Genomic DNA, 21,646 nt, shown 5'->3' with positions numbered 1-21,646 from the left:
CAGCTGCTGGTGATCAACTTGATTATTTGTTTCACTACAATGACAACATTCAAAAATTGAAAAAGCAAGCTGAGAGATAGCAGAGACATGGTGCCAAAGAAAATTGAATCTGCTAAAAGAAATGGAGAGATCATCTTTGATATTGTTCAAAAGTGGTTAGCTGAAGTTGATGATGTTTCCGCAAAAGCTGAAAAGTTTTTGGAAGATGAAGGCAAAGCCAAGAAGAGGTATCTCAAAGGACAGTGCATTAATCTTGGACAATGTTATCGATTCAGTAAGGAGGCAAAAAAGTATACTCTGGCGATTTCTGATCAACTTCAGGAATCTGAAAAACTTGTAATTGTGTCTTGTCCCCCTCCTCCATTTGGAATTATATCTTCATCTGAGGCATTCAATTCTGGCACAGTCAAATCTAGAGATTCACTTAAGAAGGCAGTTGTGAAGGCCTTAATTGATGATAAAAATGTCACCAAAATTGGAATATGTGGGATGGGGGGGGGGGGGGGGGGGGGGGGGGGGGGTGTGGGTGTCAGTGAAACCACACTAGTTAAAAAACTTGGCCACCATGTAAAAGAAGCCAAGGAGTATGATGTTGTAGAGATGACAGTTGTCTCTCAAACTCCTAGTATTATGAAGATTCAAGGCGAGATTGTTGACATGTTGGGTTTAAAATCTCTTCCAACTGATTCTAAATTAGTAAGAGCGCGTTCATTGTGGGAGAGAATCAAGCAAGATAAGCGGGTCCTTATAATATTCGACGATGTTTGGGAGATAATTAAATTGGGTGAGATCGATATTCCTTTTGGGAATGATAATAAAGGTTGTAAAATTTTAATCACCTCTCAAAGTAGAGATGTATGTAATGGAATGGACTACCAAAAGATATATACAATTGAAACTTTATCAAAACAAGCATCTTAGAAACTTTTTAGCAAGATTGCGGGCCCAATTGTTGAAAATTCTGATATTAACCAATTTGCAAGAGATGTAATTGTTAGTTGTGGGCGATTGCCACTTGCAATTGTGACAATAGCAAGAGCCTTAAAAGGTAAGAACAAGCATGTGTGGAGAAACACCGGACAACAACTTAAAATGTCTACCCCTTCAAGCATCCCAGAATTGGAGAGATATGTTTTTTCATCTCTGGAGCTAAGCTTCAATTACCTAGAAAAGGAGGCAAAATCACTTTTCTTGTTTTGTAGCTTATTTCCAGAGGATTACAAAATTCCTGTTGAAGATTTGGTCAAATATTGGACAGGTTTGAGGTGGTTTGGATATACTTATGAGGCAATTGAGGTTGTTAGAAACGGAGTTCATGCTATTGTAAATACCATAACATCTTCTTTTCTCTTGATTGAAGAAAATGAAAAGTATGTAAAAATGCATGATGTTATCAGTGATTTTGCAATAGCTATAGCTCCTAGATACAACCATAAATTCATGGTAAATGCTAGAATTGGTCTAAAAGAGTGGCCACAGAAGGATACATATGAAGATTTCACATGTATCTCATTGATGGCAAATTATATTCGAGAGCTACTCAATGGGTTAGAATACCCAAATTTGCAGGCTTTATCGTTGCAAGAAAATGAACTTTTGGTAGTCTCTAGTAGTTTCTTTGAGAAAATGACAAATACAAAAGTTTTGAACTTGGGAAAAACACACATTAGGAAATTGTCGGATTCACTTTACTTTCTCATAAATCTTAGAACATTAGTTGTTAGTGCTCCTAGCAACTTGGTCCACCTATCAATAATTGGGAGGCCAAGTAGACTTCAGATCCTTTCCCTTTCTAATTCAAAAAGTGTTGAGGAGATCCCTTCATCCTTTAGTCAATTAACTAATCTTAGGTTGTTGGATTTGATTATATGAATTTAAAACTAATACCCCATGGTGTTATATCCTCTCTTCAAAAGTTGGAGTTGTACATTAATCATTTTGTTACATAGGAATCTGAAAGTGGTTGTAATGCCAATCTTGTTGAGTTGGAAGCATTGTCCCGATTGACTAGCTTACATATTTTTATTCCTAGCAACCTGGAGTTCTCACAAAAATTCTTGTCATTCCAAAAACTGTCCAACTTTATCTTAATATTAGCTCATAGGCCATTTACCTTGACTGAATCTCATTTTGATAAATATTTCAGTAAGGTGTTGTACTCAAGAAACATGGAGATATCAGGAACTAACATTTCAATGATATATAACAAGTTTAAAGATTTAGTCAAAAGAATTGTGAGACTAACTCTAGAAAATATTGTTAATTTAGAGAGTATTAGTCATGATCTAACTGAAGAATGGTTCAATGAATTGAAGTATGTCTATATTGAAGCATGTCATAAGATAAGATATCTTTTCAATACATTGGAATGGACACCAAACTCAACTTTCCACAATTTAGAGGAATTGCATATCAAAAGTAGTTGTAACCTTGTTGAGCTATGTAATGGACAATCTTCTATTCAGTCTTTCTGTAAACTAAGAGTTTAAATAGTGGAAAAGTGTGACAACTTGTTAAATATTGTACCAAGTCATTTGCTACAGAGGCTCCGAAATCTTCAAGCTCTTGAAGTAAGTTTGTGTAGATCATTGGTGTATATATTTGATTGTGGAAACATTAAGATTACAAAGGGAGAAACCAATTTACTCTTGTCATTAGAGTTTCTTGGTTTGGTACAACTGGAAGAGATGTCCATATATGGAAGGGTGACCATCAATCCATAAGCCTCCATAACTTGAAGACCGTATTTCTTTCAGAATGCTCCAAGTTAATAAACCTATTTTTACCAACTTTACTCCAAAGCCTTATTTGTTTGGAAGAACTAATGATAGATTCCTGCTTTAAATTTAAAGGAGATCTTTGAGAAGAAAGAAGTCGAGGATGAAGAGTTAGATCACACCATAACCTCCCCATACTTGGAAAACCTGACTGACATAGAAATAAGTTATTGTTATGATTTAGAAAACCTCTTCACTCCCTCAATTGCCAAACTCTTGGTGAAGCTGAAAAGCCTAAGACTATGGGAATGCTCAAGAATACAAGAAATAATCACAAATGAGATAGGAGAAAGAGAGAAGTCATCAAAGAGCATTGTGTTTCCTAGTTTGGAGAACTTGATTCTGCATGATCTAGAAAATCTCTCTTGCTTTAGCTCTGGGCCATATACTAGTGAATTCCCAAAATTGGAAATCTTAGAGATAGGTAATTGTGAAAAAATGAAGACCTTTGGTTCTGGAAAGCAAGTGACACCCAAACTTAAAGAAGTGCTTCTTAGCAAAGAGGCTCTAGGAAGAGGTACTGGACATTGGAATGGCAATCTCAATACCACATTGCAAGAGTTCTTCAATGAACAGGTATATACTTGATCATCAAACAGCTATTTTTTCTAATTAATTTTCAGAACTTTCTCCATTTTTATTCATGCACGTTATTTTCAGTTATACATAAGTATATGCCTTTTGTACTTTCACATTACTTGTACAACTTGAGTTGCATTACTTTTTTCTTTTTAGATTAATTATTCATTCCCGTTTATTCAACATATTATTAAGAAAATTTTTCATATGCACTATTTTATTTTTCTTTTTGACAACAAATAATACAGAAAAAAATGTATGTAAAAAAAAATAGTATTTCGTGTACAAACATTTTCTTAATTACTAATATATGCAAATAAACTAACATATTATCATGTAATTATATGATTTATTTATTTACTTTATTTTTAATTTAAAAGCATTCAATCATATGATAACACGTCAATATGTGTACCCACTAATGTATTTCCGTCATTATTAAGCTTATTAATTTTGTAGGCAAACAAGGCTTGAAGTAGATAATGAAAGAGGTATGAATCATGTTTTATCATATTCTTTATTAAGTAATATTGTCGGCAATTATTAGTATTATTGGTATTATATTCATTACTAACATTAATACAAAAGAAAAAAATAAAATTGACGGATCAATATAAGCTGGCTAGCAAGGTTTGATGATTGTTCATTGTCTTTGGCAGCTCGTCCTCCAACATCAGTGGTTTCCCCTGTAATAGTTTAAAGGCAGTCTTAGAAAGTGGTATGATTCATCCTTTACTAAGACTTACCGATTTAGCATAATCATACATATAATTGTTAATTATTCATCATTCACCTATTTATTGATAATCCGACTTTGTTAATGCCCTTCAGACGAAGAAGAAGAAGAACTGGCAACTTATTAGCATGTCGATACATATTTTACATTTGTACGCTTGCATATATATTTGTTATCAACATTTATGGTGCATACTTATGTTTTATATTTATTCTTTGTATATAATTCATGCATGATATTCTTCTTCTTATTTGATTGTATTTAGTTTTATTTAATTGAGAGGTAAGACTCATTAAGTCCCCCTCTCCTAGCTGTCATTTTCTTTTTCAATTAATAAAATTTTCCTCATACCATCAAGGTTTGCTAAAACCTAATTAATAGTGATAACTTTTTACTTTACTATGTAATTGAAATTTATTTATTATAAATTGGGTACATGAGTGGGGATGGATTCAGCTTAAGTCAAGCCTAAATAAAACTTAACTCGAGATCAACTTGAATCTAAAAGAGTTAGTTCGAGATTGATAAGCTAACATTCATATTTGACTTAAAAATAATCTAATTTTGAAGTCAATTTGAGTCGGTTTAAACTCAAATATTTAAATTGATTCGAACTCAACTTGTTTATGAAAATGAATCCAATCCTTAACTCAAACTTGACTCATTACAGTATTCATGAGTCTTTAAATCTTATCAATGAAAAGATATTTCAATTCAAATATGTTGATATATTCCGTTCACATTGAAAAATACTTGACTTGAGAAAGAGGGTTTAGAGTTAATAACATTAATCCCCCATCTTCGACCCTTGTATATATCACTTGCAGTCACTTTCTGCTGGTCATTATTTGTTGATAGTGCAGTGGTCTTTGAGTAGAGCTTCTGACCACATAACAATAGCATTTGAAAATTCAGACTAAGAAACCCAAGTGTGTTCAAATTACTTGCCTAATAAAATATGCAATTGAGATCGATTTTGAAGGAGCATGTAAAGACTCTAAGATCTCTATTGGCCTTAGATTTCAAGAACAACTCTATTTTCATAGGACAATATATTGTCCTATTTTCTTAGAGCAAATGAACTTCCTATATATCTTGTAAATTGGGTGACATTTGTCACATTCTTGTATTAACGGAAAACATGCACATCAAAGAGACACTTTGTGTAAAATTTCGTTCATGAAAATTGGTTGATGCTTCATGAACAATGATACATACAGTCATGTTCAATTTCATCAAACTTGATGCTACCACTCCATTTTTGTCTACGACTGAATGTGTGAGTGGGTGGTTAGACAAGCTTAGTATTCATGATTTTCACTTTGACTTTTGTCATTTGAATTAGTCTGTGGTAGAAGACTAAGTGAAATTTAAAAATACTGGCTAGTCCATCCAGTTACTTAACAATCAATCGCATGCAAGGTTTGGTGGGATTGAATTCAATGAGATGGGATGAAACTATCTCATAGCTCATGTAGCTTGAGTTCGACTTGGTCCTTGAGTTTGAAGTTTGAGTTCGAAATTTAGCTCGAATTCTTGTTTCAAAGTTGAACTCATTAACAAAATAATATTATTATAAACAACATCATTTTACCTAATAATGGGTATAACGACATTATTTTAATAATTATTTGATAGGACTCAAATCAAGTTGTAAGCCAAGTTCTAACCAAATTGACTCATTTATTGGCTCACAAGTTAAACAGAACCAGACTCTCTCTTTCTTGAGTTTGGCTTGATTTTTAAAAAAAAAGTTGACCTTTTCAACTTGAGTTTGATCTAAACGAATTTAAGCCAACTTTGCTTTAAGAGCAAGCTAACTTGATTCGGATTCAACCTATTTAATAAAAAAATTCTTAAGAGTTTAGTCCCTTCAAAAGATAAATAAAGTTCAATCCTTTTTAATTAAAAAAAGGTGACAATTTGATGTCTGTCCATTGTTGTTATTCTAATAAAAAATGTGTCCATTAGACTTGACAGTTTGTGTCATTAAGTCATATTTGCAATGAATCAATTCAAGTTCCGAATTGAAGACCCTAAATCCTAACCCGGTCCAAAACAGAATCGTGCCAAAATTTCTTAACCCTAAATCAAACAAAAATATTTTTAGATTAATCTAATATGATCTTAATTAACCAAAACTATATAACAGGTAAAATTGTGCTAAAACACAATATGTAACGACGAGATTTATTGCAAAACAACAGACTTTGTCAAAAGTTAAAGAATAACACAAGTTGTTACAATATAATATACAAAAAGATATTTTGATATAATTGACATTTTGTCAAAACAAAATCATTCTATCTCAAATTAATACTAATAGTTTGCTTGTTGTCTTTTTATGTGGTCAATTGTAAAGATTAAAAAAAAAACATCTTAATCATAAATTCAAATAAATTTACAACTTTAACTTCAAAATAATGCAACTGATAATCATAGAGATTAACAACTGCTTGTCAATTATTTAAGAAATTTAATTTTAAATCCATATAATAAATATGACTATCATAAATGTTAAAAACATTAATAAATATATGATCGAATATGACATACCAAACATAATAAGTTCAAATCAGTAGTACTTCTAACACACCAACAAAAAAAATACAAATAGTTTTTTGCATGTGTGTCAAAAAAAGTTATTAAATTAAAATGAATATTTTTGGAGTATGCAAATTTGGTGTTTGGTGATGTAATATTGATTTCTTTGTTGATTCGAATTAGGAAATAAGAAGTTATTAAATTAAAAGAAATGTCTTTAGGTGATGGAGATTTGATCTTCAATGATGTAATACAAATTCCTTTGTTAATTCGAATTAGGGAATAAAGATTTTGTGCATTGAAACTATTTTTGTCAAATTAAGAAAGCAAAGGATATTAGTGTTTTTTTACTGTTATGATATTATGTAATATTTTATTAAAATTTTCGAATAATTTAAGTCAATTCAGGTTAACTTTATATTGATCCAAACAAAATCCGATTTTTTTGGGTTCATCCAAATCTAATCCAAACTATTTTCCATGTCAAAAGTTATAACCATATCTTTATTTTTTTATATTATATTATATCATATCAATTAATAAAATTATTTCAAATTTTGTTAAGTCTAATGTCAAGCTGTGTCACTTCAATTGTACCTTGTGTTTGCCGATGCAAACATCCTAGAAATAAAGTGTTTAGGGTTGGACTCAAATCGAGTCCGTTCGAGCACGAGCTTGAGTTTGATTTGAACAAACCTGAAACGAGTCAACCCTATACGAGCTCGATTAAGCTCGAGCTCAAACTATTTGTTAAATTTTTTAATTAAATATTTTGATATAAAACGATATTGTTTTAACCAATATGTATTAAAACGACGTCGTTTTAATAATGAAAAATAAGTCGAGCCGAATTCGAACCAAGTTTAAGCTTTGTTTTCACAACCTCGAGTCTAAACTCGAACTCAACTATAAGTAAAATGAGCTTGAACTCTCAAACTCGGCCAGCTCTAATCCAACTCTAAAAGTATTAGTGGAATTTCCCAGGGCAGATTCGTATTGGAGTACTGTCAATGTTCAAATTTGAATAAAAATTTGACTTGACTTCTGCCTAGTCAATGTTGGAGGCTGGCCGGCATTTTTTATTTTCAAATCATTTGCTTGCACTCTCTGCAACCTCACACATCAATAAAATTATATATATATATATATATATATTTATTTATTTATTTATTTATTTATACACACAAATAATGTATTTTATATAATTAAATAATTTTAAATAAAAAAATAATATCTAATTATAATAATATAATATTTATATATTAAAATTATTTACATATAATATAATATTACTCTAGATCAATAATAATATACCCCAGACCTCCTCCATTAGTGGATTTGGGCCTACTATATAATAGGGTCAAAGTCACACGTATATTTGTAAAGGTTACATTTATATTTTTAAACTCACCTTGGCTGCTCCGTCTGAAATTTTATATTTTAAAAGATATATTATTCTATATGATCTTATCATAGAGAAATCTCAAATATCTTTTAGAAAATGGACTAATTTTTTAATTAAGATTGAATCTGAATCAAGTTGGCTGAGAGTTTGTTCAGCTCTTTCTAAGCTTGGTTCAAAATTTTTCAACTCAAATTTAAGCTGAATTTAAGTTTAAAAGAGTTTGATTTTATTCAATTTGTGAGCCAAGATGGCTTGACTCATTTTCAATTTGTCTTGTAATTCAATTTTAATTATATTAAATAATTATCAAAATAATATTATTTTATTTATTATTAAATAAAATGATATCATTTTATCGATGAATCATAAACTCAAATCATAAATACAAATTATGAATATAGGTTGAATCTAATCAAATAATTTTTTATTTAAATTAAACTTAAGTTAAATTTAAATCAAAATATTTTTATTTAAATAAAACTTGAAATCGAAAATATTCAAGCTCCGCTTAATTGGCGTCCACCCTTAATTTTCATATAAAAATTTTATTAAAAAACAAATTTTCGGACAGATGTCCTGCATAAAAAATTAAAAAAATTGTAGGATGTCATGAGAAAGAATGACTCATATGATTTGACCATTATACTTTTATTTAGAGAATTTATCCTTGGAGAGAGAAGACAAATCAATGGAGCCATTTTCATCCTTGAGCTTCTTCATCTCCATCTTCCTCTTGCTATCTCCTATCCTGTTCAACCCTTCAAACTGCCAGCAAAACTACCTAAACAACACACAATTGTCCTGCCAAAATACGCCGTCTATATCAAAAGGCTATCTCTGCAATGGCCCTGAAGCTTCTTGCCAAGCCTATATAACGTTTCGGTCGCAGCCACCCTTTGACTCCCCCACCAAAATTGCCTATCTTCTAGGCTCCGAAGCCACCAGCATCGCTGCAATCAACAACATATCGTCGAGCGACAACGCAATCCCACCTGGGAATTTGGTTATAGTTCCTATTTCTTGCACCTGTGGCTCCGGTAGCTTGTACCAGCACAACACGCCTTATACGATAAAAGCCAATGAGACATATTTTACAATCGCCAATGACACTTACCAAGGCCTCACAACTTGCCAGGCTCTCATGGGGCAGAATTATTATGATGAAGTGAGTCTTTTGCCTGGTATGCAGCTGACAGTTCCGCTGAGATGCGCCTGTCCAAGCGCCAACCAGACAGCTGATGGGGTGAGCTCGTTGCTGGCTTATATGGTAACATGGAAAGACACTTTTGGATCGATTGCGAAGCTCTTTGGAGTCGATGAGAAAAGCATCCCGGAGGCTAACAACTTGTCGCAAGACAGTACTATCTTTCCCTTTACTCCTCTTCTGATTCCACTGAAGAGGGAAAGTTGCCCTGGAAATCCGGAGAAATTCTTTTGTTATTGTCCTATAGATGGAAGCCCAGAGGAGCTCAATTATTGCCAAACGAAAGGAAAGAAATTTCCGGTCAAATTGGTTGCTCTGTCAGGTAATTGTTTTCTTTCTTTATGGATCTTGTTAATACATATAAGAGTATTGGGGTGGACTGGATTTGTGCTGACTTGAGTTTAGATTGAAAGTATAATGTTCAGTTCAAGCTCAAGTTTAAGCTTATTCAAAATGGTAAATAGTGTCATCGAATAGACAAACATGCTAAATTATTGAGCTAGAACCTCAATTTGAAATCAATTTGTTCAAATTGAATCAACTCAAATTAGTCCACCCCTACTAGAGCGAATATGAGAAATATTCTTGTTGGGCCACCACAAGCTAGTTCAACTTATATATCAACACCCAACTTAATTTCTAATCAATTTGTCATTCTTAACAATTTTTTCTAATCACACATTGGGTTATCGACTCACCAACAAAACACTAACCTCCCCTTATTAGGCACCGGTCCACCAACAATATACAAACTTCCCCTTAACCAAGCCAACCGGAGAGTAAGATGTGCATATGGGCCTTTGGAGATGAGATTTTACCATTTACTGACAATTCTTCCCTTATCACACATTGGGTCACCAGTCCACCAACGAAGCACTAACCTCTCCTTAACCAAGCCAACCGGGGATTTTACCATAATTGGAGCCAAATCATGGACTGGTACCTCCGCTAGGTTGTAATTGTTTTAAACATTGTACTTTGATACCACTTTGTTCCGCCACAAAAGTGGTATTCTGTCTCTCCCAGCACAAAAGCTAATTCCAAAAATAAGGTTTATCGTCACACTTATCTATCCCAACTGATGCGGGGATTGCTAACAATTCTATTTAAAAACATTATTTGTTTCAGGTAGTGGCATCGGTTTGGGATTGTTGTGTATCTTTCTTTGCGGATACCACTTATACAAATTTCTAAGAAAAAGGAAAAACAGATTACAAAGAGAGAAATTGTTCAGGCAAAATGGTGGCTTCTTGCTGCAACAACGATTATCATCCAGTGGCATCACTGAAAAAGCTAAAATATTTACAGCGAAGGAGCTTGAAAAAGCAACAGACAATTACAACAAGAGTCGGTTTCTGGGTCAGGGAGGATTCGGCATTGTGTACAAAGGAATGTTACCTGATGGAACCATTGTTGCTGTCAAAAGATCTAAGGCCATCGATGAAAGTCAGACTGAACAATTCATCAATGAAGTCGTTATTCTATCTCAAATCAACCATCGAAACATTGTCCAGCTTCTGGGGTGTTGCCTGGAGACCGAGGCACCAGTCCTAGTCTACGAATTCATCTCCAATGGAACACTTTCTCACCATATTCGTAACCATGAACAAGAACAAGACTCTTCTATCTCGTGGGCTCGTCGAGTTCAGATTGCCTGCGAAGTTGCAGGTGCGTTGGCCTACATGCATTCTGCAGCCTCTGTGCCGATTTTCCATCGAGATATCAAGTCTTCAAACATACTCCTGGATGAAAAGTACAAAGCAAAAGTTTCGGATTTTGGGATTTCAAGGTGTATCCCAGATGACAAAACTCATGTAACTACAGCAGTTCAGGGCACTTTCGGGTACTTGGATCCTGAATACTTCCAGTCAAGTCAGTTTACAGATAAAAGTGATGTGTACAGCTTCGGAGTAGTGCTTGTAGAGCTCCTCACAGGTAGGTTTCTTCACAACCAATCAACTGAACCAGTTTAATATAATTTAGAATCGAACTAAATTTTGGGTTTTAGAAAAATCATAAATTTTAAAGATTAACTAATTTTAAACTAAATTGAAATACCGATTAATGGAGGTTTTAAGGTCATTTGAGTGTCCTTAACTAAACCAATTTAGTTTAGAGATTAACTTAGGTTCAAAGAAAATCATAAACTAATTTAAAGATTAACTAATTTTGAATTGAATCAAAAATATCAATTAACTAAATCAAATTTTTGATTAGCCAATTTCAAATCAAATTTCAGAGGTTCACTTATTTTTAATATTTTTCTTCAATTTTTAAAAATTGGTTTGATGCTTTATTATTTTTTAATTCATTTTTAAAATCAGTTTGGTTTAATTAATTGGTTTTAAAAAATAAACAAATCAGTAATCAAAACAAAAAATCAATTTTGTTATATTTTTGAGTTAGTATGCAAACCAATTTTTTAAATAATTTATTTTTTATTTGGGTATTAAATAATTTTGAACACCTCTAATAATAGGTAAGAACCCAACCTCTTTGGCCTTGTATGAAGAAGAAAGAAACTTGGTTGCATGCTTCATTTCATTGGCAAAGGAGAGCAAAGTGATGGAGATTTTGGATGGTAGAGTGGCTAAAGAAGCAAGCGTAGAAGAGATTGAGGCTGTTGTAGAGCTAGCAATGAGTTGCTTGAGACTGAATGGGAAAAAGAGGCCTACAATGAAGCATGTGGCATTGGAGCTTGAAGGGCTAAGAAGATCTCAAAGAAGTTTAGAAGTCAAAGAAGCTGTTCAACAAGTTTTGAAAGAGGAGATGCCCATGAGTGGACAAGAATCATTCACACAAAGCTTAGAATTTCCGCTACAGATGGAGTCCACATCATTTTAGACATTTATTTAGGTTAGCAAACACAATCTTTCCTATTCTTTGTTTTTTATATAGATTCTTGATAATGAATTGTCAACCCGCGATTAGATGATTTTAAATTAAAATAAAACAACACTCAATCATGTGACGATATATAATTGTTTGTATATATATTCATTTTATTCAAAATCAATGAAACTATATGTATTAATAATAAGTAATGATAATGTTATATCATCATATAATTGAGTGATTTTATAGTCACGTAATAATATATAATCATTTCTACACAAATTAATACTCGTAATACCTATATTTTTAGTCTTTGGGAAGAGTAAAAGAAAATAATCGATGTTGTTTTTATGTAGCCATCCAATATTGAGATTCTTTTATCTTTAGAATATGTGTTTTTGAATTGATAAAAACACATGTTATAAGACAATATATATACACTTTTGATACATAATTTAAGTATAACAAATAAGATGATGTGTCATTTTATAATTAGATAATTTTGAATTAAAAATAAAATAATATTCAATCACATGATGACACATTATTTATGTATCTAAAGTGTACACCAAAAATATGTATACATAACATTAGCTCAAAAACTAATTATGAAAAAAGAAAAAGATACCATTAGTTATTTTGGGATCATGCATTAATAAAATTGGTACTAACAAAAGCCATCAATTAAGGGGCATGATAATTTTAATTAAAAATAAAGAAAATGATTAAATTATTCAATCATATTACTTTTTATTTCTAATGTGGTTATATATTATATCAGTTATGAACCTTTAAAAATGTCTATCTCTCACATTTATGTAACACTTTATATATAATATTACTATTATTATTTTTAGAGGGTGCTAGCTATCCTCAAATAATCAATTTTCTAATCTCTCTAAAATACTTGATTTATTGATGTGACTATCTAGGTTCACCATGACATAATCGTGGGTCAATTTTAGATTAACCGAATACTTATCTGGAGACTCAACAACTATGGTAAACATCTAACAATGTTTTATAGTCTCTAAACCACGATGAAGACACGCTTCATCAAATCAATTTTTGATTATATGTTCCTTGCAGATAAGATCATTATGTTGTCAAATTTCAATCGAATATGAGTTTATGGTTTGTCGAAACCCTAATTTTGATAATTCACCAAATCATCGATCAAAATATTTGAAATGTGTCATCACCAACCATCCTTCGTATAACTTATATTAGACTCTGACCAAAGATTGTGTTCATGATATTTATCAATGTTTATGCAAAAACTTAAAATCAGATAATTATTAAGTCAATAGATACTTTAGATCAAATAACTTTGAGTCAACGGATCTCTTCTTAATCATCATTCATCTTTATATATGAACAACGTATGACTAACTTGGTTTCATTATGTGGGACATGATTGGTTCCATATTTATATACCACATGAACCATATGCATTCATACCAGATGCAACTATAATATCTCAAGTCAAAGGATTACTCTATATACTAGTGCAACAATACAATAAGTCATTGACTACATATCAATGTCCATGTAATTGATTGTAATTGGTCTTGCCCTATTGACATGATTGTTATTGTCACTCAAACTAATATCATCTTATGATATTTAACAAAGGTATTAAGTATGTTTATTGTATGATATTATTGTCCAACTAATATCACATCTGTAGGAAACAATTTGAAATTTTTGTTTACCAGTTAAATGAATTATCCAAATAGTCTATATACATATTTTATATTCAAACAAATAAAAGGAAGCAATTTACGTACATAAACAAATGAAATTAATAAATTATAATTATATATAAGATAAAACACCCTGAGATTGATAACACGAATTATTTCTAAAACATATACTAACAATTATACTCATTATAAACAATGTCGTTTACTTTTTTTTGCTTAAGCTTGACTTGATTTCAAAAATAAGTTAACCTTATCATCTTGAGCTCAATTCAAGTTCACTCTAAGCGAATTTGAGCCAAGTTAGTTTCCAAGACTAAACTAGCTCGAAACTTTATTTCAATTGAAAAATCTTAACAGTTCAATCCCTTCAAAATAAATAAAACTCAATCTTTTTAATTAAAAAAATAATAATTGGACACCTTCCATTGTTTTAAACTGATGTCACTTTCATTAAACTAGATGTGTCAGTGGACTGGGTTGGCTCCAATGTGGCCCACTAAGCCCAAGAGCCTGGCTAGACCCAAGGTTTGCATAGTTGTAAGCCCTTGAATTAGATCGATTTGAAAAATATATAAAGTCACGACACTATCATATATATATATAAGGTCGATTTATTAATTTTAATCAAAAAATAATAATTTTTTATATTATAATTATTATTTGATTATTTATTTATTTTTTATTTTTTTAATTATTATGTAAACAATAATAGATGAGGTCACCAGCTACCACAGTATATGTCAGGCCCTTCTGGGTTGGGTTATTTTTTTTGTGCTTCCGGCCCACATGTCTAAACTAGACCTTGCCTGTGTCAATGCAAACATCCCGGGAAATAACCTATTAGTAGAATTTCAATGGTATTGGAGGCTGGCGATGTTCAACTTTGAATAAAATCTGTCTTTATTTCTGCCAAGTCAAATATTCAATGTTGGAGGCTATCAGCTGGCATATTCTATTTTCGAATCAATTGCGTGCACTTTCAGGAATCACAAGCCATACTTTTCTCAATAAAGTCAAAGTGAAACATGCTGAGAACTAGAGGGACCCTTGACTTTATGCATGGTTTTGTTTGATTGGAATATAATATTAATAAATTTTTAAAAATTTATAATATTATTAATAAAATTATATGTGTAAATAATATATATAATTTTATGTATAAATAATAATATATTATTATACAATTGAGTATTGTTTTATTTTTAATTTAAAACTATTCAATCAAATGATAACATATTATTATTTGCATATATAACGTTATTCAAAATATTATAATTTACATTTATTAAATCTTATAAAACTATCTGTACATATTTTTTGTATATAATTTGGATACTAAACGATGTGTCATCATGTGATTAAATGATTTTAAATTAAAGATAAAATAACATCTAATTATATGATGATATATAATCTGTATATCTAAATTATATATAAAAAATATGTATATATAATATTACTCTAAAATCTTATTTCACAACTTTGAATATACGGTAATTGATAAATATATATAAATTATAAAGTTTAAAGAATTTCTTGAGTCGAACTCAAATCCGCACTTTCAATATAAAATTTGAGCTCAAGTTTTATACCTACTTCATAGAGTCGAACTTTTAAAAAATATGTACTCTTTATGATTTTACTCTAAAATTTTAATTTTACTCTTTATGAACTCAATCCGCACTTTCACTATAAATTATAATATTACTCTAAAATTTTATATTTTAAAAATATATACTCTTTATGATTTTATCATAAATAAATCTCAAATACCTTTTAAAAAATTGGACTAATGTCCTACTAGGTTGGACCATAACCGAGCTATATCAATCTTGAAAGTTAGCTCAACTTAGATTGAAATCGATTATCTAAAATTTAAATTAAGTTTGGATTGAGAGAGTTGGTTTGTTTTTAAAATTGAGTCAATCTCGAGCTAAAAAAGAGTTTAACTTAGTTTAGCTTGCAAACCGGAGGATGGTTCAATTTGATTCAAATTTGACTCATAGATCAATTTAGATTATATTAAACAATTATCAAAACAATATTATTTTATCAATAAGTTATGAATTTGAGTTACGAATTTAAATTATAAATTTGAGTGATAAATTTGAATTAAATTATTTTTTATTTGGGCCAAATTGAAACTATCTTTAATTTGAACTGGTTAAATTAGAATCAAACTCGAATTAAGTTGTTTTTTTTTTTATTGGAACCATTCTAAAACGAAGAGCTGATGGGACTCGGCTGGGTTAATGTCCATGCCTAATTCCTAAATAGAAAATCTATTAAAAAACAATTTCTCGGGCAGGTGGCCTACAAATTATTAAAAAATTGTGGGGTGTCATGCGAAAGAATGGCTCAATATGATTTGACCATTACACTTATTAAATGAATTTATCCTCAGTGAGAGAAGACAAACCATGGAGCCATTTTCATCCTTGGGCTTCTTCATCTCAGCCTTCCTCTTGCTATCTCCAATCCTGTTCAACCCTTCGAACTGCCAGCAAAATTACATCAACAACTTACAATTGGACTGCGAAAATGCCACTTCTATCTCAAAAGGCTATCTCTGCAATGGCCCTGAAGCTTCTTGCCAAGCCTATATAACGTTTCGGTCGCAGCCACCCTTTGACTCCCCCACCAAAATTGCCTATCTTCTAGGCTCCGAAGCCACCAGCATTGCTGCAATCAACAACATATCGTCGAGCGACAACGCAATCCCACCTGGGAATTTAGTCATAATTCCTATTTCTTGTTCCTGTGGCTCCGGTAGCTTGTACCAGCACAGCACGCCTTATACAGTAAAAGCCAATGAGACATATTTCTCGATCTCCAATAACACTTACCAGGGCCTCACAACTTGCCAGGCTCTCATGGGGCAGAATTATTATGATGGACTGAGTCTTTTGCCTGGTATGCAACTGACAGTTCCGCTGAGATGTGCTTGTCCGAGTGCCAACCAATCAGCTGATAAGGTGAGCTCGTTGCTGGCTTATATGGTGACATGGGGAGACAGTTTTGGATCAATTGCGAAACTCTTTGGAGTCGATGAGAAAAGCATCCCGGAGGCTAACAACATGTCGCAAGACAGTATTATCTATCCCTTCACTCCTCTTCTGATTCCACTGAAGAGGGAAAGTTGCTCTGGAAATCCGGAGAAATTCTTTTGTTATTGTCCAACAGATGGAAGTCTAGAGGCGTGCCAAATTGAAGGCAAAAAATTTCCAGTCAAATTGGTTACTCTGTCAGGTAATTGCTTTCTTTCTTTATGGATTTTGTCTATATATACTATAGTGTAGGGTTGAATTTGATTTAAACTAAGTTAGTTTAGACCAGCCCAAGCTTGGATTAAAGATATCATTTTTATCTCGAGTTTGAGATCATTTGGGCCAGTAAACAGTATTTACCAAAGGTTATCAATGGTGTAAGCAATGTTATGGAGAGGTAAACAGTATTACTAAATGGACAAACAAATCAATCTCAAATTGAGTTATTAAAATAAAACTTTAACTTAAATTCAACGCGTTCAATTGAGATTGGAGCCAAGCTTATTGGACTGAATTTTAAGAAAAATTCTCGTTGGGCCAACACAAGCTAGTTCAATTTATATATCAACAACCAAGTTTATTTTCAATTCATGTGAACTTCATGACAATCCTTCCCTAGCTATACATTGGGTCATCCATTCACCAATCAATTTGGGATTCCTAGCAATGGGGATAGAATCAGCCCAGTTAAGGGTAGGCCTTAATGCTAAATTTTTTTAATAAAAAAGGTCCGGCCCACCCTTGTTTTAGTCCGGTTCCTTAGGCTTGTTTCGTTAGCCCGTTTCTTTGCAACCTTAATTACTCCATATCCCAAGGTACTTCACATCAAATATGCACTCTGTACATATCCACTATTTATAAAGAGTAATATTGCTTACATAATTTGAAATATAAATAATAATATGTTATTATATAATTAAATAATTAAAAATTAAAAATAAATTAACATTGATAAAAATACGTTAGACCCACCCTTATTTGAATCTAATTTCTTTAGCTTATTTTGTTAACCCCTTTTTTCTAATTCGATTTCTTTAACTTGTGGATGATGGGCTATTGGAGTGAAATCCTTAACTCTAGAGTTTTATTTTATGAATTTTATCATGAAGTTCATCTTCATAGTATAAGTTATTTAGTGAGTTATATAATCAATATGTTTTGATATGTTTGATATTTATATATCACTAATAAATCTAACTCCATATTTTATTGAATATTTCTCGTCTTTATAATTCAAATTATCTCTTGGGATTATGTATCGTGTTTTTGGTTGATATTTTGCTTATTAATGCTCTTTATTTTCATATAGTAACTTACCTTTAAAAAAAATAAAATAAATTTTTTATATGGAATTATATTATGAGAAATTGAAACTTTTATACTTTTCACGTGTAAAATCCATGATTGTTAATAACTTGTGTAACTTTTTTATTTTATTATTAGCACTTTTTTTAAGGTTTTTTTTTTTTTTCAAAGTCTTGCTAAATTTGAATTGTTATAACCTAGAAAAATTTAGGCAATAGATTATGGAAAAAAAAAATTTTGTGTGTGTGTATATATATATATATATATATATATTAAGTGTTGATTGGTAAACAATGACGAAGCTGCAAAGATCTCCGTAGACAAAAACTCTAGTTTTGTCATTACCTAATGATTTACTCCTAATCACACATTGAGTCATTAATCCGCTAACACAACACTAACCTCCCTTTAACCATGCTACCCGAGGAGTAAAGTGTGTGAAACATTCTCTCAACGAAGTCTTTGGGGAAGAGTTTTTACCAATTCCTCACAATTCTCCCCTAATTACATATTTGGTCATCAATCCACCATCAAAATTCTAACATCCCTTGTACCAAACCAACTGAAAAGTAAGTTGTGAACTAAGCATTCAGAGATGGGATTTTACCAAAATTAGGAGCAAGGTGTGAAAAATATTCCCTCAAGGGATGGAAATTTATCAAATCCAATCAATTTTCCTCTAATCACACTTTGAACCATCGATTAACTAACAAAACACTAATCTCAGCTTAAGTCCTTAACCAAGCCAACCTGAAAATAAGATGAACAACTAGGCCTCTTTAGATGGGATTTTACCAGTTACTAACAATTCTCCCCCAATCACACATTAGGTTATTGGTTTATCGATAAAACTCTAACCTCCTTTCAACCAAGTCAACCAGAGAATAAAAATACAACTAGGCATCCGGGAATGTGATTGTACCAAAAAGGAAGTCAATGTTATCCCACCTTGTAATTGTTTTAAACCTTGAGCTCTTAGACCACTTTGTTAAGTTACCACAAAAGTGGTATTGTGCATCCACCACCATAAAAGCTAATTCAAAGAGTGATGTTTTCTGTCACATTTATACATCCCAATCAATGTGAGAATTCCTAACAATTCTTTTGAAAAAAATATCTTTTTGTTTCAGGTATTGGAGTCGGTTTGGGATTGTTGTGCATCTTTCTTTGCGGGTACAACCTATACAAATTTCTAAGGAAGAGGAAAAACAAATTACAAAGAGAGAAACTGTTCAGGCAAAATGGCGGCTTCTTGCTGCAACAACGATTATCATACAATGGTAGTACCGAAAAAGCTAAAATATTTACAGTGGAGGAGCTTGAAAAAGCAACAGACAATTACAATAGGAGCCGGTTTCTTGGTCAGGGAGGATTCGGCATTGTTTACAAAGGAATGTTAGCTGATGGAACCATTGTTGCTGTCAAAAGATCAAAGGCCATTGATGAAAGCCAGATTGAACAGTTCATCAATGAAGTAGTTATTCTATCTCAAATCAACCATCGAAACATTGTCAAGCTTCTGGGGTGTTGCTTGGAGACCGAGGCACCAGTGCTAGTCTACGAGTTCATCTCCAATGGAACACTTTCTCACCATATTCGTAACCATGAACAAGAACAAGACTCTTCTCTCTCTTGGGCTTGTCGAGTTCAAATTGCCTGCGAAGTTGCAGGTGCGTTGGCCTACATGCATTCTGCAGCCTCCGTGCCAATTTTCCATCGAGATATCAAGTCTTCAAACATACTCCTGGATGAAAAGTACAATGCAAAAGTTTCAGATTTTGGGATTTCAAGGTGTATCACAGATGACAAAACTCATGTAACTACAGCAGTTCAGGGCACTTTTGGGTACTTGGATCCTGAATACTTCCAGTCAAGTCAGTTTACGGAGAAAAGTGATGTGTACAGCTTCGGAGTGGTGCTTGTTGAGCTCCTCACAGGTAGGTTTCTTCATAACCAATCAACTAAACCGGTTTAACATAACCTAAAATCAAACAATTTAGAGATTACCCAGTTTTAAACTGAATTAAAAATACCGATTAATAGAGGTATTAAGATAGTTTGGACATCTTTAATTGAACCAGTTTAGTTCAGAGATTAACGAAAGTTCAAAGAAAATCATAAACTGATTTAAAAATTAATTGATTTTGAATTGAACCAAAAATATCAATTAACTAAATCAAATTTTTGGTTAACTAGTTTTGAATTGAATTTCAGAGGTTTACTCATTTTTCTTTAATTTTGAACACCTCTAATGACAGGTAAAAACCCAACCTCTTTGGTCTTGTATGAAGAAGAAAGAAACTTGATTGCGTGCTTCATTTCATTGGCAAAAGAGAGCAAAGTGATGGAGATTTTGGATGGTAGAGTGGCTAAAGAAGCAAGTGAAGAAGAGATTGAGGCTGTTGTAGAGCTAGCAATGAGTTGCTTGAGATTGAATGGGAAAAAGAGGCCTACAATGAAGCATGTGGCATTGGAGCTTGAAGGGCTAAGAAGATCTCAAAGATGTTTAGAAGTCAAAGAAGATGTTCATCAAGTTCTGACAGAGGAGATATCCATGAGTGGGCAAGAATCAATCACAAAAAGCTTAGAATTTCCACTACAAATGGAGTCCACATCATTTTAGACATTTATTTAAGTTAACAAAAATCAAACTTCCTTCTTTTTTTTTTTTCATATAAATTCTTAGTGATATTATCATTATATGATTAAATAATTTTAAATTAAAAAAATAATACTCGATCATGTAATAATATATAATCGTTTGTGTATATATATATTTTTTAAAATCAATAAAACTATGTACACAACAATAAATAATAATAATGATGTGTCGTCATATAATTGAATAATTCTAAATTAAAAATAAAGTACCATTTAGTTACATCATAATATACAAATTGTTACTACACAAATTAATACTCATAGTGTGTATATTTTAGTTTTTTGAGAAGAGTAAAAGAAAATAATTGATATTGTTTTTATGTAGCTATCCAATATTGAGATTCTTTTAACGTTCGAATACATGTTTTTGAAATGGTAAAAAAAACTAACAATAAGTGTATATGTATATGCTTTTGATACATAATTTAAATACACAGACGATGTAATATTATATAATTAAATGATTTTAAATTAAAAATAAAATAACATTAAATCACATGATAACACATTATCTATATACTTAAATTATATATAAAAAATATATATGCATAATATTATTAAAAAACTAATTATGCCAAAAAAAAAATAACCATAAGTTATTTTGGGATCATGCATTAATAAAATTTGTATTAACATATACCACAAGTTAATGTATCAAAATAATTTTAATTAAAAATAAAATAAATAATTAAATCATATTCTATCTTTATCTTCTATTTTTAAGAAATAACAATATTTTTTTATATAACCTAAGGGTTATTCGAAAAAAGAAAACTCTATCTGTGTACTTATTTTTTATACACAATGATGTGTTATCATATAATTAGATGATTTTAAAACATGTATC

General features: G+C 31.5%; 2 protein-coding genes across 2 annotated transcripts; both read left to right on the top strand.

The window, feature by feature from the left end:
- Window positions 1–87: 87 nt before the first annotated feature.
- LOC123203477 (probable disease resistance protein At4g27220) lies at window positions 88–3,830 on the top strand. The gene is made up of 4 exons (XM_044619831.1): window positions 88–465; window positions 922–1,599; window positions 2,832–3,353; window positions 3,816–3,830. The coding sequence occupies exons 1-4, from the start codon at window positions 88–90 to the stop codon at window positions 3,828–3,830; spliced, it is 1,593 nt and encodes a 530-aa protein (XP_044475766.1).
- A 4,897-nt stretch (window positions 3,831–8,727) lies between these two features.
- Window positions 8,728–20,824, top strand: LOC123203463. Its single transcript, XM_044619816.1, has 6 exons — window positions 8,728–9,567; window positions 10,374–11,180; window positions 11,725–12,086; window positions 16,174–17,035; window positions 19,269–20,075; window positions 20,397–20,824. Exons 1-6 carry the CDS (start codon window positions 8,730–8,732, stop codon window positions 20,759–20,761), a joined length of 4,041 nt encoding a protein of 1,346 aa, XP_044475751.1. The 5' UTR covers window positions 8,728–8,729; the 3' UTR covers window positions 20,762–20,824.
- The last annotated feature ends 822 nt before the right edge of the window (window positions 20,825–21,646 follow it).

This window comes from Mangifera indica, chromosome 2 (genome assembly GCF_011075055.1).
Source record: "Mangifera indica cultivar Alphonso chromosome 2, CATAS_Mindica_2.1, whole genome shotgun sequence".
Taxonomy (NCBI): domain Eukaryota; kingdom Viridiplantae; phylum Streptophyta; class Magnoliopsida; order Sapindales; family Anacardiaceae; genus Mangifera; species Mangifera indica.
This window is presented reverse-complemented; position numbering and strand designations above follow the sequence as displayed.

Coding starts and splice junctions, on each gene's coding strand:
- LOC123203463 (XM_044619816.1), top strand. CDS start 8,730: ATGGAGCCATTTTCATCCTTGAGCTTCTTCATCTCCATCTTCCTCTTG. Junction 12,087..16,173: donor AGATGGAGTCCACATCATTT/TAGACATTTATT, acceptor TTACACTTATTA/AATGAATTTATCCTCAGTGA. Junction 20,076..20,396: donor GCTTGTTGAGCTCCTCACAG/GTAGGTTTCTTC, acceptor CTCTAATGACAG/GTAAAAACCCAACCTCTTTG.
- LOC123203477 (XM_044619831.1), top strand. CDS start 88: ATGGTGCCAAAGAAAATTGAATCTGCTAAAAGAAATGGAGAGATCATC. Junction 466..921: donor CCTTAATTGATGATAAAAAT/GTCACCAAAATT, acceptor CAAGCATCTTAG/AAACTTTTTAGCAAGATTGC. Junction 1,600..2,831: donor TGCAAGAAAATGAACTTTTG/GTAGTCTCTAGT, acceptor AACTAATGATAG/ATTCCTGCTTTAAATTTAAA.